This window comes from Coenobita brevimanus, chromosome 35, assembly GCF_032717465.1.
Source record: "Coenobita brevimanus isolate Jiangsu-jjx chromosome 35, ASM3271746v2, whole genome shotgun sequence".
Classification (NCBI taxonomy): Eukaryota; Metazoa; Arthropoda; class Malacostraca; order Decapoda; family Coenobitidae; genus Coenobita; species Coenobita brevimanus.
Genome location: NC_136988.1, coordinates 3,880,028 through 3,907,481, shown reverse-complemented (window position 1 = coordinate 3,907,481; position 27,454 = coordinate 3,880,028). Strand labels below are relative to the sequence as shown.

The window sequence follows — 27,454 nt, the reverse complement described above, 5'->3', positions numbered from 1 at the left end:
GCTGTCCAGCTTAGGTTGGGGTTTAGAGTAACACCTAGGATATCAATTGTAGTGGATATGGGAATACTGACATCATTTAAAATTATGTGTGAGTCTGAGGGATTCTTTCTGTTGGAGAAATTAATGTATTTAGTTTTCTGAGCATTAAAAGAGACCAATTTTTTTTTGTCCCTATTGATTAATTTTAGAAAGGTCCTGGTTTAGAGAAATTGCTGTGTTTATTTGGGAATTTGTAATATCAAATTGTGTAAAGGAGGTACTAAATGTAAAACAACTATGAAGGGTTGAGTCATCAGCATAAGAGTGTATTGGGTTGTGCGTGACAGATAGGTCATTTATATGAATGAGAAAAAGGGTTGGCGCTAAAACCGATCCCTGAGGTACGCCAGCATTTATGGAATGAAACTGAGAATAAATTCCATCTACCATGACCCGTATTTTTCTAATATGAAGGTAAGAAAAATTAGAGGAACCAGTGATGCAAGGCCATAGTGTGACGTGGAGAGACAGACTGACAACTGAGGAAATGAAGGAGCGTTGTGGTGCAGATGTGGATGTGATAGAATGCATTAGGAGAAATACACTGAGGTGGTTTGGCCATGTGGAGAGGATGGAAAGCGAGAGACTAACAAGGAGAGTGTATGTGATTGAATTGAAGGGAGGGAGAGGGAGGGGGAGGCCGAGGATGAGATGGAGGGATGGAGTAGAAAGGTGTATGGGAGAGGGGGATGTGAACTGGGAGTAGGGCAGTGAAATGGTGTTGGACAGAGCGACATGGAGGCGATTTGTTTGTGGCCATCCCTTACGGGATTAAGGCGTCTGGCAATAGATAGATAGACAGAAATTTAACTGTCTGGAATTAGCCTGAATATAGTAACATGTGATTCCAGATGAGGGATGGGGTTATAATTTGACAGTAAATTCTATCATCTTTTAGGGCACATAAAGTTATGTTATTCAAGTTTAAAGTTACCAACATACGATTTTATTCTAAGAAGAGGAATTCTGGTAATCAGAGATTTGAAACCTGCCTCGATTATCGTTTTGAAGACTCGAATTTCCTTCACGAGCAGGGTTAGGGAGGGTAAAATTACAGAGCTAGTTCACTGGAATACCAAGTTTAGAAACCTATGCTCAGGTGGAATTTCATGTAGTCCGAATATTTTCATGCTGCCTGAATCTGTGCTGGCAGCAGCGGCAGCTATACGTGGAATGCAGTGCAAATTTTATTAAAGGAAAAACAAGGGATGTAAATAACCATAAACCCATTTTTTGTATTTTATTTTATGCTTTACTGCTGGCCATATCTTATACTGTCATTTTAGTACATCGAACTAGCAGTAAGGAAAATTTTATAGACCATCACCATTTCTGGTAGTACCTAACGAAATGGATTACCGCCAATTTCAAACACTGCTCAAGCAAATACACTGGTCTGGACTAACCTGAAGAGAATCACCATGGTACGGCCATGGCAAAAAATAAGCTCTTCCAGAGACCTGTGACACACTTTCAGGTAAAAAATAACGTTTGCTGTTAGCTGGGATAGAAAACTAATGTCCAGACGGCCAGAGATTTTACTGGGTCAGTATAAAGTCTCCTGCATTCACACTCAGCTGAATTAAATCGTCTGTCGTCAGACGGAATACAGGACTATTGTTATCCTGGCCAATAAAATAAAATAAAATTAGCTAAGGAATAAGGAAGAGAGTCTCGCAGGCCGACGGTAAGAAACGTGTATAACTAAATCTTCAGTTACTGTATAATTTCGAGCAATACTTTTGCTCTAGTTTTTAGTATTAATGAAACTCTTATACATTTTTTTGCAAAGTATGCTACAGATCCGAAGATCGTCTTGCCGAATTTCAAAAGTCTTCGCTCACTCTCCTTTTATTTATCATTATAAAGTCTGCCAGAATTGATGTCCCCCTATTTCATGCTTCAGTTGAGCACGTGCCCTGAGCTAACCCTAATTTTCATCCATCAGCACATCGCTCCCGACAACTACTGTATGGTTCATGTAACTTAGGAGAGATTTTTCGAGCAGGAAGATTTACCTACTACTTTCGTTAATTCTCAGTGCTAGGGAGATCTAAGCTACAAAAAATTTAATAACAACGGAAATTAGAAAGATGTCCTTGTGGTGGAGGAATTAGGCGAAGGGTGGGCGTGGGCATGATGATACGTGAACTACGGTACAAGTACGTTAAAGAATATCGTTCCAGTTTTTAGTTCATCATTCATGAAATTTGCCCAGAATCATGAAAAGTTTGCTGGATTTCAAAGATATTATCACTGGACCTTCGTAAAACATTTTCTCATTCCTCGTTATTTATATATGCAAGTGTATCAATAGTAGTATCCATATTTAGGTCTTCATGGGTGAGTAGAACACGAGTCAAGGAGCTACCCCTCACTAGCATCCCTGCACCCCAACCCACCACATAACAGAACACTACATTCTATACCACCACACTACAGCACACCACAAGACGCCACACTACACACCATACCACACCACACAACACAGAACCACTCCAAACTACATCATACTCCAGAACACCACAACCCAGAACACAATACCAAACTACACCACACCTCCCCCACCCAACAACAGCACCTCGTCCTCTGCCGCAATTCATGTCGATCACATTTGTTCATGCCGGTGTAATTGTACCTTTCAGAACAAACCTAAGCAGCCTTCTCCTGTACCCTAGCATGCGAGAAGCACACTTTCACACATCATCTGCATGTATGTACCATTGTCCACGTATCAGATCTCTCTCGTGGGAACCTGAGGACAAAATAAGTAATCTTGGGAAACGAAAGCTCTCGACTCCACGTATTGTACAGTAGTTATAGTGAAACTAATTTGATACACACACACACACACACACACACACACACACACACACACACACACACACACACACACACACACACACACACACACGAGAGAGAGAGAGAGAGAGAGAGAGCAGCAGCAGCTGCAGGATAACACATCATTTTTTTTTTTATATGAGGAAGAAGGAACCAAAGGCAACGAGTCAGCAAAAATGTTCCCTCCAAGAGAAAAACAAAATACAAGAGAGAGCCAAATTCAAGATCCGATCATTTCGAGATGCCTGGACACACTTCATATGAAAGACTGGAGATCATAGGAAGCAGGAAATACAGAGAGAGGGAGACAGTTCCAGAGTTGACCTGTTGCATAAATGAAGGACTGTGAGTAACGGTTAACTCTTGCATTAGAGAGTTGGAGAAAAGGGATGAGAGTTTGCTGCTAGACGGGTGCTACGTGCCCGTCGTAGAGGTGGAGGAATGCATGCAGACAGTTCAGAGGAGTAGTGACCATTGAAGTAACAATAGAAAAGAGATAAAGATGCAACAGTGCAGCGAAGAGACAGAGGCTTAAGGGAGTCAGTAAGAGGAGGAGAGTTAATGAGGCAAAAAGCCTTTGACTCCACCCTATTGAGAAGAGCTGTATGTGGGGAGCCTCCCCACACATGAGAATTGTACTCCACACAGGGGTAAATAAAACCCCTGTATAGAGTCAACAATTGTGCAGGGGTAAAAAAGGAACGGAGTTGGCTTAGCACACCCAATCTCTTGGAAGCAGATTTTACAAGAGATGTAATATGATCTTTCCAAGATAAGTCCCGAGTAAATGAAACCCCAAGTATGTTCAAGGATGATGCAGGATTAAGCTGAATATTATTAAACATTAGTGGGTATACCTGTTGAAGATTTTGTCGGGTTGATAGGTGCAAAAACTGAGTCTTTGATGCATTAAAAACAACCAGATTATTTTTACCCCACTCAGAGATACGAACCAAGTCAGACATTAGGTATGCCACAGCCTCATCCCTTGTTTGTTGAAGTAACTGCTGAGATGGACGTTGCGGGAATCGAATGGAAAGGTGAAGGGTGGAATCATTAGCGTATGAGTGGATAGGGTTAGATGTGCAGCTTAGAAGGTCATTGATAATTAAAAGGAAGAGAGTTGGTGATAGGACAGATCCCTGAGGAACACCACTGTTAATAGATCTAGGAGAAGAACGATGGCCGTCTACAACAGCGGCTATAGAACGACAAGAAAGGAAGCTAGAGATGAAGGCACAAATAGAAGGATAGAAACCGTAAGAGGGCAGTTTGGAAATTAAAGATTTATGCCAGACTCGATCGAAAGCCTTTGAGATGTCAAGAGCAATGGCAAAGCTTTCGCCAAAGTCCCGGAAGGAGGATGACAAGGAGTCTGAAAGGTAGGTGAGAAGATCGTCTGTGGAGCGTCCCTGACGGAACCCATACTGACGATCAGAAAGAAGGTTGTGATAGGAAAGATGCTTTAAAATTTTTCTAATAAGAATTGACCCTAAAACTTTTGAGATACAGGATGCTAAAGCAATTGGGTTGGGAATGGTCACCCTTCTTTGGGACTGGCTGAATGAGAGCAAACTTCCAGCAAGAAGGAAATGTACAGGTTGATGGACAAAGGTGAAAGAGTTTGCCTAGGCAGGGTGTAAGCACTGAAGCACAGTTCTTGAGAACAACAGGAGGGACTCCTTCAGGCCCATATTACACTACAGTACACTTCATACACCTTATTAGAGCACATTTCTCCTTATCACACCACGCTACACCATACCACACCATACCACACCACACCACACCACACAGTACCATATCCTATTGCACTGCACCTCACTATGCCACACCACACCACACCACAGCACACCTTGCTACACCACACCACATCACACCTTGCTACAATCATACCTAATATACTATATCAAAAGCCGTGTGTGTGTGTGTGTGTGTGTGTGTGTGTGTGTGTGTGTGTGTGTGTGTGTGTGTGTGTGTGTGTGTGTGTGTGTGTGTGTGTGTGTGTGTGTGTGTGTGTGTGTGTGTGTGTTTTGGGCAGCCGTTCCCGGCGCCTGGTCGGTTGCCGTGGCCGAGTGGTTAATATCTCGGACTAGCGAGCGAACAACTTGGGTTCCATTCCCGAAGCTGCAAATAACACGATCAATTGGTTAGCTGCAAAAAATCCAAGTGACAATGTCAGACTAGAATAGCACATAACCGAACCATCATGGGCCCTTCGATGTCGCCTTGACGGCCGATAGTGACAACGTTAGACTACAACAGCACATAAACGTGACTCGGATTACCTGAAATGATCGCAACGCGCGCGCGAAGCACGAGGAAACGAGTGAGAAGCGCGAGGAAACGAGTGAGAAGCGCGAGGAAACGAGTGTGAAGCACGAGAAAGCGAGAGCACAGAGCGAGAGCCCTCGCAGGAGCAAGTGCTCGTGGGCCCTTCGGGCCCTCTCGCACTTGTTACATATTACAACACCTCACTTCACCATACAGCACCATACCTTACTACACTACACCTCACAACACCACACTACACATTTCTAACCTACACAACGAATACATCACACCAAACCACAGCACAGGAAATCGCACCGCAGGCACCACACCCCCCACACTACCACACGACACCACAGCCATTCAGTTTTTCTGTGGGTTTCTGTATATTTAACTCGCTCTTTACATGTTCTCTCTGTCTGTCTGCCTGTCTGTCTGTCTGTTTCTCGTTTTGTCCCCCCCCCCCCGACACACAACACACATTTCAAAACGCTTGTAGTCAAAAAATGCAATACTCAGACATCCGTATGATAACAGTGAGCTTGGGAGTTACACAAATAATTATAATGAGGACCACAAATGACAGCAATGAATGAGCGTAGGATGATGTTTTCTCATTATAAAATGTTTTAAAAGGGCATTACAAAATTCCGTGGCATGTTCCTGGTGTTCCCAAAGAGATGAAATTGCTGGAATAATTAACATAAAAATATAATTGTTGCATGAGTTAACTAGACTTTTTTTTTGTATATAATTATTATTCTTTATATTAATGTCTTTGCAGATGTATTAATGGTTTAGTTGACTTGTTAAAATGCAGGTGTATTCATTTATTTATGGATAATATTCACCTGCAAGAACATAAGAGTCGTCCTTTTATAGCCTGCATATATTTCGTTTCTGGCGAGTACAATCAGTATTTTAGTTAACTCCTTATGTATTTATTTGCATTTGATACAGAGCAGCACTCATATTTACTTTTATGACGTGATAGCAAGGAGTAGTCCACACCTTGAAGCTGGTTTATATCAGTGTAAGTTTACCTCTGTTTAGAAGCAAGTAATTAGTAAACACTGAAGCTCGCGTCTTTTTCTGGTATTTTATTGTAGCTCTCGCTGAGTTTGCAATAGGAGGTTGAGAGAGTTAATATTACTATCATTACCCATATCTAAGCTGGAATAACTGGAGTACTGTATTCCACCAAACGCCAAGCGACTTTACTCAGCTAAGAACGAATCATGTGAAACTAAGAGCGAAAATATTATTACCATTAACCCTGTCATGGTCGGTACAACTATTCTATTCTGATTCTGCTATTGCCCAACGATTTTATTTGCTATGAATTGGATACACAAGGGTGGAAGCGTCATTATTTAGCTGCACAAGACTATAACCTTAGCCCTTGCACCACGGTTACGTATTTTTCACACTACTAATGTTATCTCTAGATGATTTTGACTTTGTGCAAGATGTGTTTTAGCAAATCTTTCCAGCATGAAAAATTTCCACTGTGCCAAATAATAATGTCCAGTGATAACCCAAATATAACAACACAATACACCACTGGAGTGAAGGCATTAGAAAGGACACGAAAAAAAATGGTGTGGAAACATTCTTGTGCAGAGCCACGATAATTGTCATACATATCTATAAAAAGTACAAATGGTTGACAGCTGTAAATATTTGGTTCAGTTATACAGGTGGTTATCAGTCATAAACATAGTTCAGTTATACTAGTAGCTCGGTACTGTTAATAATTCCTCAGGTCTGCAACAAGAACAACAACAAAAAAGTCATGGTTTATTGCCTGTTTTTTACCGGTTTCCATATGCTGATTAAAAAAAAGAAATGAAAATTTTTGTATCATGCACAGTTTGTTCACAGAATTAGTTTTTAAAATATGAGCCCAGAAAATTTATAATTCATCAGATTCTGACCTAAGTCTCACAAGTAGTATAGCCAGTACCTCTCATTAAATGTGAATCTGACACTTATTTGCCTTATAACAAGACTAAACATGAATATCAGTAGGTGAGAAAGAAGCTTGGAAAGGGAAACAAAGAAGAATACCAGTTTATATTTTGCCTCAGTACTGTTTGTATGTACATTGTAAGAGTATAATAAGCTTTAGCACTCTCCTGAAGTGCATTTTATAAGCTTGATATTTGTAGATGAGTTCATAAAAAACTACTTCAGAAACTAAATGTGCATGGTTTCAGAGCCAGTGTGCTCGGGTAGATCGATAATTGGTTTGCGGGACGCAGAGAGTCGTAATAAATGGCAATGACTCAGACTGGAAAGATGTTACTAGTGGTGTGCCTCAGGGCTTAGTACTAAGTCCTATTCTGTTTTTAATATATGTAATGATATAGACGTGGGTTTATTGTGTAAAATACCCAGATTTGCTGATGATACCAAAGTTGGCAACAGGGCAGTCACATCTTAACAGAGGCAGGCAATACAGTGTAACATTGATTGACTGTTTAATTGGGCCCAGACCTGACGTATGGACTTCAATATTAGTAAATGTAAAGTGCTAAACAGTAGAAATAGAAAAAAGAGTTACACTATGAACAATATTAAGCTAGATAATGTCAGTCATGAAAGAGACTTGGGAATTACACTAACAACTGATCTTAAACCAATCAAACAGTAGGCTACTCAGAGACTGTTGAGAAAGCAACAAATTAATCAGATTCATTTGTAGAGCACTGCAATATAAATAGTAAAATATCATCCTCACCTTGTATAATTCTCAAGTCCAGTTCTGGTCGCGATATTACAAAAAAAATAAAATAAATAAATAAAACAGAGAATCTTGAGAGAGTGCAACAAAAGGTGACCAAAATGATACCTAGATTGAGAAATAAACCATCCAAGAAGTGTTTAGAAGCCCTGAATCTCATTACCCTAAATAAACTCGGGTTATGAGGAGATTTAACTGAAGTACAGTACTTCAAATATTCAAAGAACACGATAACATAACAGTCAATAAATACTTCACAGTTGATCAGTCGAATTATACTAGAGGAAATGGGCATAAAATAATCAGCAAGCGAATCCAGTTGCAATAAAACCCCTAGGAGCCAGGGGTGGATCAACCTACCCACCTCGCAGAACCAGGCTATTTATTGGAATATCGATTTTCCTCTTTTTTTTTCCCCCATTACAAATCAATCACAAATGACAAAAAGCACATCAAAAACATGTACTTATTCTCTGTTGTCAGCTTTCAAGGCCACATTCTCCCTATGCTGGCCTCCTGCCACCCTCCACCACCCTTCTCTCCTCACGGTTGTGTCACCCTCCCACCCCTCCCCCACCCTCGCCTCATACCACGGCCAACCAGCATCACTCTGCACACCAAACAGGCTGTGACAATACTTTGAGTCAATTTGGCACACTAGGAAGTTCAAATATGCCCACAAAAAATGAAAACGTCATATGACGAGAACGGTCATCTGTCGACCGGACGTCATATGATGTGAACCAGCACCCAGGGGTTAAGTTAAGCATTTCTTCTTTAACAGTGTTATAAATATATGGAACAAACTGCCTTTCAATGTAGGAGACTGTGAGATAGTACTAAACTTCAAAGGTCGCTTAAATTACTATCTGTCTTCTAACCAACAAGTTTGTATGTATGCTTGCTCCTGAATAATACATTTCTGTATACACAATCTGTTTTTTTTTTTTCTTGACCCCAGGTGATACAATTCACAGAAAATCAACAGATTTTGTTGACTTAATGTTACTTTCCTTTTTAGGCAGATGGTGTACAAGAAGATTTCCTTTGACTTTTCCAGTGAATTTTCCATGACAGTTTGTATACTCCATGGTGGTCCTTCTAACTTTCCTGCTGACTTTGGTTGGAGGGTTTGGTGGCTGGGGGGGGGGGAGCTTCCAGCTTTTCTGTCCTTTTCTTCATCTGAAATACTGGTTTTTGTTAGTTATAACCTTCCCTACATTAAACAGCTACGAAAGGACCAACAGCTCTTTTGCTGTTTACTTTCCATTGTATTCCTTTGTACTTTATATTTCAGTGTCAGCTGTAGTTTATCTGGTAATGGTTACACGAGGTTGTGTTAACTGTTCGAATAGTTTCTGTTACATCTGTGGTGAATTTCTTATAAGGAAACAACAGACAAATAACATAGACTTTGTCAAAAATATTTTATTATGCATACTTTGGGGTGAAACTTGGAGATCAGGACAAATCATGGTCTCTTCATAACGTCCGTTCTGTTTGTGTTGAAGAACTAAGGCAATAGACAAAAGGAATAAGAAAATGTTGTTGCTTTGGTGTTCCAATGCAGGCTCGTAGCCAGACATTCCGAAGAAGAGGGGGGGGGAGATTTCTGGTGAATCTGGCCTTCCATAGCAACTGGCTGGTCAATGGCCTGTTGCATGCTTGTTGTGGGGGTCTGGGTGTATACATAAGCGACACTGAGAAGCAGCACAAAACTTCTGAACAATGGGGACTGACTCTTTGCGCGGATGTTAAAAGAGAGAGAGAGAGAGAGAGAGAGAGAGGGATCGTGGGAAAGTGGGCCTTTAGGAAGGTGGGGGGTTCGTCCGACTCTCTCGACATCTCCCTTTCCCTCTAGCTATGGGCCTGCAATCATATGGAGGGAGTTGAAGGATCATAGTGAGGACTGCTATTTTTGCACGTCCCCCCCCCCCCATGGCAGGGAGAAGGGGACAATCTGGCCGCACTACGGGTTGGCACTACTACTCTGCGGCCAGGTTGTGTTAGGAAGAGTACTGCCACTGTATTCCGTGTGTCGTAAAAGGCGACTAAAAAGGGAGGGGTGAGGGGACTAGGGACCCTCTTCTCTGTTTGTTAGTTCCTAAAAAGACAGGCCACAGAAAGGGATGGGGGATTGATTTATCCCCGTACCATGTAGTTTGGGTCTATGAATGTGTGTGGATGTAGTACGATTGGGGCTAAAAGGGAGGAGATTGGGAGAATGTCTGTGAGAAGAAAGGTGGATGTGTTAGCTTTGAGTGAAACAAAGATGAAAGGGAAGAGTGAGTCTATGTTTGGAAGTGTGAATGTAAGATTGTCGGGTGTTGATAGAGGAAGGGCAAGAGAAGGTGTGGCCTTATTAGTGAGTCCGGAAGTACAGCAGTGTGTGATTGAATGGAAGGAGGTGTCATCGAGACTGATGTGTGTGAAAGTGAAATTTGAATGTGAGATGTGGGTGTTTGTGAGTGCATATGGGCCTGGAAGTGAAAGGGATGAAGAAGAGAGGGAGTCTTTCTGGAATGATGTTGATGAGTGTCTGCAGAGTTTTGGAGCGAATGTGAATGTGGTAATGATGGGAGATCTGAATGCTAGAGTGGGAAATGTAGCAGTTGAAGGTAGAGTTGGTATGCATGGTGTGCCTGGAAGAAATGACAATGGGGACGAATGTTAGGGATGTGCGTCGAGCGAGAGATGGTGATTGGAAACACTCTGTTTGAAAAGAAAGATATTTATAAGTATACATGGGTGAGACAGGAGGGTGGAAGGGTTGTTAATAGAGCATTGATTGACTATGTGGTTGTGTCCAGGAATGTAGTAGGAAGATTCTTGGATGTGAGAGTTCTGAGAGGGGAGGGTGGAGGTATGTCTGACCACTACCTGGTGGAGGGAAAGTTAAGAGTAGGTAAGCGATGGGTGAGAGCTAGGAGGGTTAGGTGTGGCAGGGAGATTTTGAAAGTGAGTGAGTTGGATAAAAGAGAGAAAATGATAGAGTATCAGGAGAAATTGAAAAATGAGTGGAACGCAGTGAAACATCAGGAAAATGGTAGTGTGGAGGAGGAATGGCAGATGTTTAAGAGTGCTGTGGTGGGGTATGCGGAAGAGGTGTGTGGTGTTAGACATGTAGGTGTCGGTGTAAGAAAAGGAAGTGAATGGTGGTGCGAGGAAGTAAGTATGGCTGTGGCTGAGAAGAGACGTGCATATGAAGTGTGGCTGCAGAGGAAGGATGAGGTGTCATAAGAGAGGTATAAGGAAAAGAGGAATAGGGCGAGAAGGGCTGTGCGTGATGCTAAAGTTGCAGCGGTGCGAGGAAGTAAGTATGGCTGTGGCTGAGAAGAGACGTGCATATGATGTGTGGCTGCAAAGGAAGGATGAGGTGTCATATGAGAGGTACAAGGAAAAGAGGAATAGGCCGAGAAGGGCTGTGTGTGATGCTAAAGTTCACCAGGTGAGAGGTGGGGTAGGCGGCTGACTGAGAATTTTCAACAGAATAAGAAAATGTTCTGGAAGGAGGTGAAAAGGGTGCAAAAGGGAGAGTCTGGGAAGGAAGAGTGAGTAAAAGCAGAGGATGGAAGGATGAGGATGTTAATTGAGATGGATGCAGTAAGGAAGAGATGGGCAGAGTATTTTGAAAGATTGTTAAATGCAGAGGAGGAATGGGTGGCTGAGATTGTGGCGGATGGAAGGGTGCAAGGAATAAATGTGTTGAGAGAGTTGAATAATTCTTTGATCACAAAGGAGGAAGTGCAGGAGGCAGTAAAGGAGATGAAAAAAGGGAAAGCTGCAGGTATGGATGGGTGTGCTGTGGAATGCCTGAAGGATGGTGGAGCGACTATTGTTGACTGGTTAGTAAGATTGTTGAGTGTGTGATTTGTGAAAGGTATGGTGCCACTTGACTGGGCAAGAGCTTGTGTGGTCCCATTGTATAAAGGCAAGGGTGATAAGTATGAATGTACTAGCTTTAGAGGTATAAGTCTGTTGAGTGTGTAGAGTGTTGTAGGTAAGGTGTATGGTAGAGTGTTAATTAAGAGAGTTAGAGAGGGTACAGAGGTGTCAGGACTGTAAAATATCTTAATACATAATAACCAGCAACATACATAATATAGTCTAGACGTTAGGTCAATGTCAAACCTAGGGAACAAAGTACGTGACGTTATCACCTCACAGAATGTCTCACACCAGCACAATAGCCCACAAACAGCACCTCGTGACCATACACACACACATACACACATACACACACACAGGCTTCTATAACATTTCAACAACATTATAACCCACGTGACATGACCCCTGCTAAACGAGAAAGTAGGAATCAGAGATCAGAAGGGGGCTGGCGATCGTAGCGAAAGGTTGCACAGAGAGAGCAAGAGAGAAGGAGACTAGCAACAGGCAGAGAAAGATAGAATGAGTAGAGCGGGACTCTACTTTATATTTCACTCGTGTGTGATAGACTTTGTTAATATTTCCAAGACAAATTAAAATAGTACCATACTAATCTTTACCGCTCCTGTCATTGCATGACAAAAGGGAACGAAGATTATCTACTTACAAAACCACTCACGTATAACAACCGCTCATCCACGAGTCTAATATATGTATAACTGATCTACAAAACACACTACAAGAACCTATGAAGTTTCAACAAGAAATGGTGGCAACAGAAGTACGAACCTCTTCTTCAGTTATACAGTGAATTCCTACAAAATACAAGCTACAAGCCTACGAGTCTACGATCCTACAATCCTACGAGTCTACAAGCCTACGACCCTACGAGAGTCCGAGTGTACAGTTGAGTCTACATTATCAAGACAGAAAACAAACAATACCTCTTACAACCAACAACTCACAACCAGCTCCTGACAGTATTCACACCAACCCCCCCTCCGTCTTCCTGATCATCACACTGATGTAGAGGTGAAGAGGTCACACGATGCCTTGCCAGTAGTTTAACAAAATATTGATACAAACAATCTTCCAGTTTCTACGACGAACCAATGAACTACAACCATCTACGATCAACTACAAGTAACAAGTCTACGAGTCGTCTCTATAATCTTCTACACGCACCTACAAGTAGCAACATTCTTCATCCCACAACGAGTAAATCACAAGAAAAAAGGACCGAGAATAAATTGAGAAAGAAAAACAAAACAAGCAAACGAAAAGCAAGAACAAAGCAGCAAGCACTAGATCCCCAACGCTCTCTCCAACCACCCCCCAACCTCCATCGCTGACACAGGAATGAAGAGGTCGAGACGATGAAGCAAATACCAAGCCCATATTCACAACTCATCTTACTCACCTTTCTTCACTCATTTACTCACCACAGCTACCAGAGGGTGAGAAATCGACGTCACTGTGCGTGTTTGCTGAGATGACGCCAAGTCAATCAACTCGTGTGTGACACCACCACTCACCATCACTCACACCATTCCCACCACGGTAAAAACTAGTGAGTTATATAGTTACTTCATTTATGCAATACACAGTGGTAGACAAAAAACTTCTACACAGACATATAAAACGTGCTGTATAGTTACAACTTACGCACACATACCTACTTCAGTTATCTGCATAATCCAATCACTAAGTACTTGCACCAACAATAAATATTCTACACTGTATATATTCATTCATTTATTATAGCATTTATTTACTACCAACGAGTGTTACCATTTATACCTGCATAAAATAAGTGTTTCATACATACAGCTATACATTATTACATTTACAAAGTAATAAAGAAAATAATTATACCATCACAGTTACTCAGTGAGCGATTAAAAGAACTGTATTAAACATTTATTAATTAAAGCTACCTAGTGGAAACAGACAAATTAAGTTACAAAATAAAAATGGCCGACACAAATGACGTTAGCAAGAATGAACAACATCTTCCTCACAATCGTGAAGACAAAGATTTCCACACAGTGCTGACACATACATTGCCCACGATAGGTACATGTGAACAACAAGACAGTGTATATAGTTAATACTGTATTTAGTGTATATATATTTTTTATATAAAATAACAAAATATGGGGCTATATAATATCATTTACAGTAATATTTGTGCAGTATAAACTAAACCTTAAAAAGGGTCCCAAGGGAAGTAGCCAGCGATTATGCAACCTCGGACAACACCGAAAAAGCGTAGACAAACGAAGAAAAACAAATTATAGAAAAAAAAAAACAGTAAGATCGCATAATAAACTAATGAAAATAGATGTGTTACAACAAATGCCAAAATATCACATAAACTCCTTCTATAAGTGAAACAAAAAGCAAATTGTTGTCCTCCACGAGCCAGTGGCAAGGCACATCATCACTGTCATCGACCGCTGCATGACCGGATCGATGTCAGGACTGCAGTTACTACTATATTACTGCAATTATTACAATTATGTAACGACAAACGATTGCATTATGTTACACTTGCTTCAATAATGCAACTACAAACGATATGTAACAATTACAATACAATTATGTACACTACAATTATTAGGTGACAATACTATTATGTAACAATTCATACAATGTTACAATTATATATTACAACAATATTACTGCAATTACTACAATATCACTGCAATTACTACAATATCACTGCAGGTACTACAATTATGTAACGACAAACGATTGCATTATGTTACAGTTGTTACAATTATGTAACTACACACGATATGTAACAATTATGTACAATACAATTATTATGTAACAATACAGAGGGAGTGATTGGTGATGAGCAGTGCGGCTTTAGGAGAGGGATGGGATGCGTGGATCAGGTGTTTGCTGTGAGACAAGTGTGTGAAAAGTATTTAGCGAAAGGCAAGGATGTGTTTTGGGCATTCATGGATTTAGAGAAAGCGTATGATATAATTGATAAGGAGGCTTTGTGGACTGTTTCAAGATTGCATGGACTTGATGGTAGGTTACTAAAAGGGGTGAAAAGTTTTTATGAAAATAGTAGAGCGTGTGCAAGAGTGGGAAATACTGTGAGTGGTTTCCCAGAAGAGTGGGGCTGCTGCATGGATGTGTGATGTCGCCTTGGTTGATTAATATTTATATGGATGGTGCTGTAAGGGAGGTGAATGCAAGAGTTTTAGGTGGAGGTCAGAGTCTGGTGAATGTTGATGGTAGAGAGTGGAATCTGAAGCAACTGCTGACTGCAGATGATACTGCACTGGTGGCTGATTCAGAGGAGAGATTGAGATAGTTGGTAGAGGAGTTTGGAAGGGTGTGTGAAAGGAGGAAATTTAAAGTAAATGAGAATAAGAGTAAAGTGATGAAGTGTATGAGGTCGGTAGGTGGTAGGGGAATGAATATAGTTTTGAATGGTGTGTTGCTTGAGGAGGTAGAGTGTTTTAAATATCTAGGGTCACATGTTGCTGTAGATGGAAGAATAGATGCAGAAGTGAAATTTAGAATGAATGAAGTAGGAAAGGTGCTGGGAGGAATGAAAAAAGTGTTTCGATGTCGTTGGCTTAGAATGGATGTAAAGAGATGGCTGTATGAGGGTGTTGTGGTACCGACTGCGTTCTATGGGGCTGAAGCATGAAATATAGGTGTAGCAGAGAGGAAAAGTTTGAATGTAATGGAGATGAGGGGTCTGAGGAGTATGTGTGGAGTGATGCATATGGATCGAGTGAGAAATGATGAAGTGAGAAGGAGAACTGGAGTTGTTCAGGAGATGGCTGATCGAGTTGAGCAGAGGGTGTTGCGATGGTTTGGACATATGGAGAGAATGGATAATGAGCGATTGGTGAAAAGGATAACTAGATCTGATGTGAGAGGTGTAAGGCTGAGAGGAAGACCAAGAATAGCGTTGGATGCGAGAGGGATGTCTGTTGAGGAAGGAAGAGTGGCTGTGCATGACAGAAATAAATGGAGAGAAATCGTGAATGAATAAATGATGACGCAGCCCTGGGGGGATATTCTCCCGCATTTGGTCTGATCAGCTATTCAGGTCAGGTGCAGGTAAGGGGATGGGTCTATTATGATGTGGCAGGGGTTAACCAGCTCTGCTGTCAGGCCCTGTTGCGGATGTCACTGATTGCACAGCGCAGTTGACCCTCGTGCGGTGTAGTGTGGTGATGACCTGTCCGTTCTCCCCTTTGGGGCTAAGATGCGAATGAATGTGTCTCAATGGATGAGTAAATAGGGAGTGTGTCGTCCTGTCTCGGCTACCTCCCTTTCCTTGGGGGAAGCAGCTTAGGCATATAGATAGATAGAATATTCTAAGATACAACGACAAGAGTATATATGGAATTCTTTATCCAAGCGTCCCATCTGCCTTGTGCCCTATTGCTCATGGACCATGTACCCATCCCAGTACCACGCAGAAAGTCTGCTAAGATTTTAAATGCCTGGCAAAAAAAAAAAAAAAAAAAAAAGAAGGATCATTCTCCTGGTACCTGAACTGAGAAAGATTTTCCCTTTTCTTTCTTATATTATAGAGAAGATTATTTGAGTAACTCTACAGACCGTACTGGATTAATGGAAAAGTTTGGTGTCATTAACAGTTCGAAAAATGGAGGCTGTTCACTGATTCTTCGAAAAGAAGTCTTAAGGCAGTTCTTGTATACAATGGTAACAAGTATGCTTCTTCTCCTATAGCTCAATCAATGCACCTCGAGGAGAATTACGAGAATATGAAAACTTACTGATGTCTTCAAATAAAACTAATTACAAAGACAACAACTGGGTGATATGTGATTTAAAGGTAGTATGTATGCTGCTTGAACAACAGTCGGCTACACAAGGCTTCACGCGTCTTGTATGAATGGGATAGCAGGACCAGGAATCTCCAGTGATTTCACATACAGTGGCAAAGTAGGAGGCAACTTTCACCAAGGACAAAGAATGTACGAGATTGTTTGGTTGATCCAAAAAAAGTTCTTTTGCCCCCTCTGCACATAAAATTTGGCCCAGTGAAGCACTTTGTTCAAGCTTTGACACGAGACGGAGTTGGTATAAATTATTTGTGCAAGAGGCTTCTAGGACTGTCCGATACCAAGCTCAAGGAGAGTATACCCAAAATTAATTTTGTCAGACTTGAGATAAGGAAACTTGTCGAGGATGGATTCTGAAAACTCTCTTCTTACTAGTGTAAAAGAAGCATGGATTGCCTTGAAAAATGTCATTATAAACTTTTTGGGTAACTATAAGGGAGGAAACTACCTAGACAGTGTATGTAGGATAGTGGAAAATTTGAAGGCCCTAGAATGTAACATGAGTCTCAGAGTGCATTTCTTGAATGCTTATTTGGGCAACTTCCCTGAATAGCTAGGAGCTCTGAGAAAAGAACAAAGTCAAAGACTTCATCAGGATGTAAAGGAGATGGAGAGAATATAACATAGAAAATGGAATGTCAGCATGATGGCCGACTACTGCTGCATGTTGCACCACGAGAATCTACCCAAAACCCATAAATGGAGAAGTTCCATTCGCAGTTTTGGAAAAAAAAAAAAAAAAAAAAGGTGGTTTTGAATGAAGAAGTCTATAATCTAATAGTGGGATTCATTTTGTTTACTTGTATTCATTATATATTTATAGCTCTATCTGCATAGTCAATGTTTTTTTTTTTTTTTTTTTTTTTTTTGTCAATATGCCAGTTCTTGCATATTCCTGAATAATATTCTCTGCGTTGTATGTTCGTAGATTTACCATCAGGACTTCAGGTTGATCTTAAAGACTCCATATTACATTATATGCTTTATTAGGATGTTGCACCCGCAGGTGTATTGATCTCTAACTTCTTATACAATCTTTCCTGCCACAGGTAGACAGTTTCCTTTGTGTGCTGCCAGAGTCACCCTTGTGTTGTTTTCAGATAGGACTTTCTCTCTCCCGCAGAATTTGCAAGAGGTCTGCTGATCTCAGCCTGACTCACAGATGGGTCAGCGGGAAACATTCGGTTGCTTACTCTTACATTCTTCATTTTTTTTTTTTTACGAAACCTTACGTAATGAAGGATAATCGGCGTGACATTTGGAATCTGCTACCCAAAGTTATACTAATTAAGCAAAAATCACCAACACAACTTTCAACATTTTTCATTCTGCAGACCCGTGAAATAGTTATGTGCAATCAGGACACATAGTCGAAAAAATTACACATAGTAAGAAGAGGGAGAGGAGAGTGAGTCAGGTGTGAGGGTGATGAAGGTAAGAAGCACGGTAGACCTTGATACTCGTTTGAAGTGTACAGTGCGAGAAGGGCATATAAGTCAGTGGGTTGTGGCATCTAGAATTTGTGTACCACCCTAATATCGAGGAGAAAGCTTCTGCGGTGATCAGCGGGTCACAACCCTGACCACTTCACAGGAAGAATCTACCCCCTAATCTGGGTATGGCAGACCTGAATAGCATTGTAGGTGTAACGGTCATCAAGAGGAGAGGTAATGCAAGATCAAGTATAGACAGAGATGTAGGTTAACCCCTTTGGTACGATGACATTTTATATTCCTTTCCTCTTGCTTCTTTGAGACAACTGTATTTAGTGTTTGAAAAAAAAAAAAAAAAAAAAAACTTGCTGTTGTAGGGGTTGAAATGCACATATCTAACTTCTCCAATTCGAAAAATCTCTCTAAGTTTGAATAAATCCGTGTGGAGATAGCACTCATAAGGTACAGAAGACGTACTCAGACCTAATGGGTTAAGGAGCTTGAGCACTGCATGGATAACGGAGATACAAGGAACACAGGATGACGGTGAGGATGTATCAAGAGAGGTAATACCAGGGATTTCTACGCGGTACTGTTGGAGATATCCACCCTTTTTATCAGCATGAGAGTATTTCGCTTGTTGGACAGTGAGTTTTCGAGTTCACGTCTGTTACTGGAGACGTCCTAGGTGCATATAAAAGGCTCCTGTTGGTGTGGAATTGGGACATCATGTGGTGATGGAGGTGGTAATGAAGGATGAACTGCACCTTCCTTTTTGACTGTCTGTGTAGTACTTCCTGGCCGCCAATTGAAGAGACACTCCTCCACTTTGGAAATCTGGTTCGTTTGGTCCACATAAGATTTTAATCATTCACTAATTTATTTATTAGCAGCCGTGATAGCGAAGTTGGTAGTGTTTTCAGTTTCTCTGTCTGTCTTTATGTCTGTTAGAATGATAACTTCTTAACCGCTCAAGATATCAAAAAATTTTACATGTGTGTTGTAGTTAAAAAAGTCGATCACGAGTTCGAAATTGATAAAAGTAGGTCAAGGTCTGTGTGTCTGTTAGTATGATAGCTTCGCAACAGCTCAAGATATTATCACAGAATTTACAGGCGTGTAGTAAGGTTGAAAATCTCCCACGGGTATTATTTCACTTTGTCTGTCTATGTGTCTGTGTGTCTTTTAGCACGATAACTTCTCAACCTCTCAAGATATCATAACAAAATTTTACAGGTATTTAGAAGGGATGAAAATCTACTAATTCGAAATTGATGAAAGTAAGCCATGGTCTGTGTGTCTGTTAGCACGATAACTTCGCAACCGCTCAAGGTGTCATCATAAAACTTTACACGTGTAGTAGGGATGAAAATTTCCTCCGAGTTCGAAATTGGTGAAAGTAGGTCAAGGACAAGGTCGTATCCGAGCCGCGCTAGATATGTATTGGCTCGCGGCTGATGTGATTCCTCCCTTGGGAGGGCCTCTAGTTTACAGTTTGTGTTTATTTATGTGCATTTTTTGTATTGAACTTGTATGTTACTTTGTTTTTATTAATTTATGTAACACAGTGTTTGCTTAGATTTATACCTTTTTGAAAGTATTATCTTTTTTTCTATATGAATTTTTTTGTGTCCGACTCTGGGCATAGGCTTCACAGCCTTCTTCCAAGGCCCAGTGATCTTCCTTCATACCATGCACCTTTACATGTCATTTGTTTATTACAGAAATTGTAGTTATTATTGCATAATAATATTTATATATTCATCTAAATATTTCTATTTTCAGAGTGGTACCAGCGGCAGCCGTGGTGCTGCCTCTGGCGGATCTGGTTGTCCTAGCTCAGGCCGCAGCGTCAGCAACAGCAACAGGAAGCACGTCGCCTCCCCGCACCACCCTCACCCACCGCCACCATCATCATCATCATCAGCCACCAAGAACAACAATAACCTCAAGATACCTCATACACCTTTCACTTCCTCTGCTGCAACAGGTGAGTTAGACAGGTGTATATGATTAGACAGATATGTAGATAGGTGGATAAGCTCGACTAGAAGATGCTGACAAGTTGGCAGGAAAAATATAATCTGACTTAATGTAACCCAAGATGCCATACACGCCATTTGTCTCCTCATCACTCCCGAGTCTATCGTGGAATACATGCGCCTCTGTTTGGCCTTGGTTACTTCACAGTCTTCCTCCACTCCCTCCATCACAGCCTTCATCCTTGCCTGCCATAACTTTCCTCATCAGCTTCCTGCCAGCTTCCATGTATGTGCTTGCTTAAGTTTAATTGCTGCCCTTCAAAAAAGATTCCTGCTTCATGCATGAATTATTTAACTTTTCCTCCAGTTACAAAAACTACCCCCTGGGGGGTAGGTTTTTTTTTCAAGAATATTCCCCCAGTATCCCTGCTTGTCGTAAAAAGCGACTAAAAGGGTTGGCGGAGGGTTAGTGCCCCTCCCCGGAAAACAACTAACTAAAAAAACAAACAAGAAGCCTCGGACAAGGACTGACCAAACGATGACGACCCAGGACCGGACAAAGGACTTGGTAATGGGTACATGGAATGTAAGAGGAGCGAATGATGAGGTGAAAGAGAGAGAGATTGTCCAGGTGATTGAGGGTGCGAAAGTGGATGTATGTGGAATAACTGAAACAAAATGGAGAGGAGAAAGTGTGAGAGAATGGGAGTATGGATGGGGTATATGTGCAGGAGTAGGTGAGAATGAGAGGGCAAAGGAAGGAGTATGTATAGTTGTGAGTAAAAGATGGAAGAAGAACATAAGACAGTATGGATCAGTTGGGTCAAGGATTGTGTGGGTAAAGTTGAAAGTTGGAATACAAATGTGGGCGATTGTGTGTGTGTATGCGCCAACGCAAGATCGTGCTAGAAGAGTGAGAGAAGAGTTCTGGACAAATGTGGAAGTGTGCATGGAAAAGTTTGGAAGGAATGAGAGAGTGTTTTTGATCGGTGATATGAATGGTAAAGTTGGGAATATGAAGGTGGATGGAATAGTTGGTAAGTGGGGTGTGCCTGCTGAGATAGATGAGAATGGCAGTGCGTTAGTGGACATTTGTGCTGGGAGGGGGTTGGTGATAGCCAATACCCTCTTCAGGCATAAAATGATCCACAGATATACATGGCGAGTGATGAGAAGGGTGGGTGATGAACTGAATGAAAGGAAGGCAATGATTGATTATGTGTGTGAGGATGAAAGGATGAGAAGATGTGTAATGGATGCAAGAGCTTATAGAGGTTGGGGGAGTGGACTTTCTGACCACTATTTGGTGGTGGCCAGAATTAGGATTCAAATAAGATGGAGGAACAGAAGAAGGGAAAGACGAGAGGAAGGAGTAGTTGCAAGGAGAGTGGTAAGGTTACAAGAGGATGAGAAAAAGGCAGAGTATAAGAGAGAAGTGGAGGAACAATTGGGCAAATATGAATTGGAGCAGATGGGAGACGTGGAAGGTGTGTGTAGGATACTTACAGAAGAAATATGTCCAGCATGTGATGTGGTGTGTGGAAGGAAGAGAAGACGGAGGGGGGTGCAAGGAACAGCGTGGTGGACTGAAGAGGTGAGACAGGCTGTGGCACAAAAGAAGAAAGCATACAATGAATGGATGAGAAATAGGGGCGAGGAAGAAGTTGAGAGGTGGAAGAGAGAGTTATATGTAGAAAGAAAGAGAGAGGTGAAAAGATTAGTAAGAGAGAGTAAGAAGAGAGTGGATGAGAAATTTGGAAGGAATTTGAGTGTAAAGTGGAGGGACTGTAAGAAAATGTTCTGGAAAGAGGTGAAAAGAGTAAGACAGGGTGGAAGTGAAGTTAGCAGGGGAGTGAAAGATAAAAATGGTAGATTACTAGTGGAGAAGGGAAAAAAGTGAACAGATGGAGAGAACACTTTAAGGAATTGTTGAACATAGAGGATGGAAGTAATGCGAGTATAAGTGGCTGGGGAATGGCTGGGAGAAGGAGGGAGGTGAGAAGACAGGAAGAAATCAGTAGGATAGAAGTTGTGGACGCAATGAAGAAAGTTAAATCGGGGAAAGCCCCAGGAATTGATGGAGTGTGTAGTGAAATGCTGAAGCATGGGGGAGAGATAGTAGTAGAATGGATGTGGAAGATGTGGAGATTGGCCTGGGAGGAAGGTAGAGTCCCGGAGGATTGGAAGTCAGGTATAATTATTCCCTTGTACAAAGGAAAAGGGGAAAAAGAAGTGTGTGGTAATCATAGGGGCATTTGTCTTCTTAGTATAATAGGAAAAGTGTATGGTAGGATATTTATTGACAGAGTTAGAGAGAGAACAGAGAAATTAGTTGGAGAAGAACAGAGAGGCTTTAGGAAGGGAAGAGGTTGTGTAGATCAGATATTCATTCTTAGATCTTTAGTGGAAAAGTTTCTAGAGAAGGGAAAGAAGTTGTATGCGGTTTTCATGGATTTGGAGAAAGCATATGACAGGGTGGATAGACAAGGTCTGTGGAAAGTGTAAAGAATATATGGAGTAGATGGGAAGTTGTTGAATGATGTGAAGAGTATGTACGATGGTGCGAAGGCTGCAGTGCATGTGGATGGTGAACTAAGTGAATTTTTCTCTTTGAAAGTTGGGTTGAAACAGGGATGTGTCATGTCTCCATGGTTGTTCAATCTGTACATGGATGGGGTAATAAAAGAGGTACAAGGTAGGGTAGTGGATGTTGGAGTGGCCCTGGTGAGAGAGGATAGTGTTTTGAAACTCCCTGTACTGTTGTTTGCAGATGATACTGTGTTGTTGAGTGAAGACGAAGAGGAGCTGCAAGGCTTGGTGGATGAGTTTGGGACAGTGTGTAAGAAACGGAATCTAAAGGTGAATGTAGGGAAGAGTAAAGTGATGGTCTTTGAGAGAGGTGAAGTCAGTGAATGTACAGCGAGGTTGGATGGTGAGGAATTGGAAAATGTGAGTACGTTTAAGTACTTGGGTAGTGTGAAGAGTAAAGATGGAGGTTTGGAAGGTGATTTGCTTGAAAGGGTATAGCAGGGAAGAAAGGTTGCTGGTTCTTTGAAACCAGTGATAAGAAACAGGGAAGTGAGCATGGAAGTGAAAAAGTTACTACATGACAGTATTGTGATACCAACTCTAACGTATGGAAGTGAAGCTTGGACGTTGTTGGAAGGACACAAGTCAAGAGTGAGAGCAGTGGAAATGAGTTATTTAAGAGGAGCCTGTGGAGTCACATGGAGAGACAGGCTGACGAATGAGGATATAAAGGAGCGTTGTGGTATGGATGTGGATGTGATAGGAAGCGTTAGGAGGAACACACTGAGGTGGTTTGGCCATGTGGAGAGGATGGAGGGTGAAAGACTGACGAAGAGAGTGTATGTGAGTGAGGTGGAGGGGGGAAGAGGGAGGGGGAGGCCGAGGAAGAGATGAAGGGATGGGGTGGAGAGGTATATGAGAGAGGAAGGTGTGAGTTGGGAGCAGGGCAGTGATATGGCGGGGGACATGGCGACTTGGAGGCGATTTGTTTGTGACCACCCCAGACGGGATTGAGGCGTCTGGCAATAGATAGATAGATAGACAAAAACAGTTCATGAAAATGTGTACTTTCCTTTCCTTTTTTTTTTTTTTTTTTCTGATCTGTCATGGAACAGAAGCTTCAAACATACTTAGCTTTTTTCCAGAGTATTGGACACACGTTGGGTTTAAATCAAGTTATCGCCAAATGATTGTATTCTAAATGTTTACGGACGATTTTGTCCCATTTAACGTTATTTCATGATATCCAGAAGAAAGCCTCAAGAATTGAAAGGATAATACTCCTGGGCCCGTATTCCTGTTGGGTATGGAGGCTATCAGTCGCGTCGTCCTGAAATGCCAATATTTTCATACTTTACTTACGCAGTCAATATTGATACATTTAAAATGAAACAAAAGCATTCGGGAGCCGAATGCTAATCACCCGCCAGAGTATGCTGTTGGAAAAGTCCGAGATTTGGGCCATAACTTGATACCCTGAAGGTTTCATGTTAATAGCTCAAGTCGTTCATGAGATATAATGGTGCTAAAGGCGAGTGAGAAAAACTAGTTGACCTTTGGCAGCCATTTTAGTGACTTTGACGTTGACCTTGAGTACCCATTTTCGAACTCGGCCAAGAATTTGGCCATATCTTTATACCCTGAAGGTTTCATGTTGATAGGTCAAGCCGTCATGAGATATAATGGGAACACACACACACACACACACACACACACACACACACACACACACACACACACACACACACACATACAGAGGCAGGCAAAAACATTATCGCTTTGCCTTCTAAAGGCGGCCGATATAATGCCAAAAATAAAATAATACAAGAGAACGCAGTAGTAGTAGTAGTAGTAATAGTAGGAGTAGTAGTAGTTACGAGCTTGCGAAGCAGGCAAGTGATGTTCATTGTCAGTTAAGTTTGGAAAGGAGCCCCCCCCCCCCGTCCGACTGTCACGCTAAGCAGAAGGTAATAACACTACTCCTACAGAATGTGAAGTAGAGTTGAAATTCTTTCTGCATGTAATATTACATTCATTCAATAAATTTTGTTGTCAACTAAAAACTCACCCATAAAGGCGTAGGAACTCCCTGGAATCTCGAGTTATCCATGGGAGTGTTGGGTTCTAATCGCTGAACGCCTCAGTTACGAAATCAAATTAAAAAATACTTTCTGTCGTAACACTATTTTATGGCATCAACTCTAGCAATTAAATATCGGATATTCCGCCTGTAATTTTGTATCAGAGGGAAATTTTGATAACATGCGCACACTCGCTCATCAAGCTCTCACAAAGCACACTCTGTTGGTAGTTGTACATCTTAAAAAGAAAATATAAAAGAAACATACATAAGAACGTAATTGCAGCAGCAGCAACAGCAGCAACAACAACAGCAGCAGCAGCGGGTGCATCAGTAGTAGCAGTGGTTGTTGTTGTTGTAGTTGTAGTAGTAGTAGTAGTAGTAGTATGGCGATGTAAGTGTGAACCCAAAGGACTGCAGATTGAGGTTTCCTCTCTCGTGCAATCCAACACCCTCCTTTTGGAGGGATAGGGAGAGAGCAGAAGGACAATTATATAACTAAGCAGCCCCTCTCGCGGTTACACTGGTGCCACCAAGTGAAGGCGTCACTCTCTAGTACTTTCAAGAGGGAGAAATATATAGAATGAATGGTTAAGGAAGAAGTGTTAAAAGGCCTTCGAAGATGACAATAATCCCACCCTAACGCATAAATCCGTTCTGTATGCATATTCGTCTCACCACCAGGAACAGTCAGAAACGATGCTTCCCCCGTCGTTTCAAAACTAACCATAGGTTTTTATCGGAAATATGCTCAATGTATTTCCCAGGCAAAATTACAGAAATCTACTAAAGCTAACCCAATCTAACCAAACCTAACCCATCCCACTAGGGCTGCATGACTGGGTTGGCTTGCTGTGGTATTGAGACGAATAGCTATACAGAACGGAAATATGCGACCCTAGCCGTTACTACAGGACATAAGACTGTCCACAACATGAAATTGCAACGATATTCTTTGACTATGTCCATAGCTCATTCGCTTTACCTATTCAGCCCAAGAACTTATATTTCATATTTTTTTCGTGTTTACTGCAGTTTCATTCAGCTTTGAAGAGACTTTTCACAATGAAGTGGATAGATACAGCACTCATTAGGACCTTCAATACGAGAGGTCTTCCCGAAGTTCAAGAAAATTGTCTGCAGACAATAAGAATGATGAGAGGAGGTTGCACTCAGCCCAAAAGAAGGCACAGATACTACATACCGCCAGAATTTTTAATTTTCAATTTTATTTTCCGGACAATGAAGAGTGCTCACATACGTGTTTTTTTTTTTTTCATAATAATATTATACACAAATTTTTTGCATTCAATATTAAGGCGAACCCCTTGCTTAATAATGAGGTCACAAAATGCTTTGTGGTGTTCAAATGTTTTGTGGTGTTGGCTGTATACGTCAAGGGATGAAGATTTATCGGTTTTACACAAATGTACTAATATTTCTTCATTTATACTTTTATTCAAATACTCCCTGTGATCACCAGCAAAGGTACTAGAAGAAAAAATATTGTTTCCCCAGACAGTCACTGCCTGCGGTACGACACGCTCTACAAATCAAAACACACCCACATACTGTATTTTCTTGCGATTCCCACTAGCAAGATTTTGTGTTAATTTCTTTCTTGAGTCCAATTTGCAGTCAACCGCGGCATACTGTATATGAAGTGTGCCATATTGAATGTTGACCAAGACTGTTGACAAACGCTTGGACGCCAGGGAACTTGGAGCTCTGGAGCCGAGACCGTATTCAGAATTTTTTTACTGCAGATAAATCTACTGAGTTGGCTCAGCAGCAATATCCATGACTTTCCAACGGTGTGAGTTCATCTAAAGACGAATCCTAATATAATTCCTTAGTCGTAGGCTACTGATCGTTATTTACCTTATACATAATAGATTATGGCAATGGTTATAATGGTTGGTATTTGTGAAATATAAGCAGTTTTACGCATATTATCTCTAAATAATAATACTTTAGATATGTATTAACTATTATTTGCGTCTCACATAGTAAAAAGCTACTGCATATATGGGTTGAAAGGTGTCTGTTCCTTTGCCCCTGCTGGCTCTGTCCGTGGGAACCGTAGTCTCTGACGAAAATCTTATTTTTTCTTTTTAGTACCTTTGCTGGTGACCATTGGGAGTACTTGAATAAAAGTATAAGTCAAGAAATATTCGTTCATATGTGTAAAACCGATAAATCTTCATCCCTTGGGGTATATAGCCAACACCACAAAACATTCGAACAACATCATTAAGTATTACGTAGGCCTATTTTGTGACCTCAGTAATTGGCAGAGTTTCTCTCGATTAAGCAAAAAATATCTAGTGTTAAGCTAAGCAAAATCTTTAGGTGTGCCTTAGCCCAAAATGGCCACTGTGGAGGGCATTTACAACCCCTCTGCCGCTAACAACCTGCTATGCATTGTATTTCGGCTACATCACGCCATCTTCCTACGCTTAAGAGATATAAAAGACACCAATAATACTGCATACCGTCACGATCAGATTGTAGTCCCAGAATAAACAAATTTTTTTTTTCAGCTTACATGGTACGATTTCATCCAGCTTATACAAGCTTATTAAACCAAAAGAGAAGCCTTGGCCTGCCATAAGCATTTCACTGAAGTTGGCACAGACGTTTTGCAGCTCATCCACGCTGCTCATTGATAGAAGACAATAAAATTACTCTACATCATTTCCTCATGACGTTTTTGGGTACTATCATCATTTTCTAGAGTTAATCTCTTGCTGTAACTCAGCAATCAGGATAAAGTGATACGGTAGTAATTCTGGACA

General features: G+C 41.2%; 1 protein-coding gene across 1 annotated transcript in view; it reads left to right on the top strand.

Moving 5' to 3' along the window:
- Positions 1 to 27,454, top strand: part of LOC145396226 (uncharacterized) — a 144,826-nt gene that overhangs the window by 40,812 nt on the left and 76,560 nt on the right. The window contains exon 5 of the mRNA XM_080269659.1: positions 19,851 to 20,055. Coding sequence (XP_080125785.1) covers positions 19,851 to 20,055 — 205 coding nt within the window. The remainder of the gene's footprint in view (positions 1 to 19,850; positions 20,056 to 27,454) is intronic.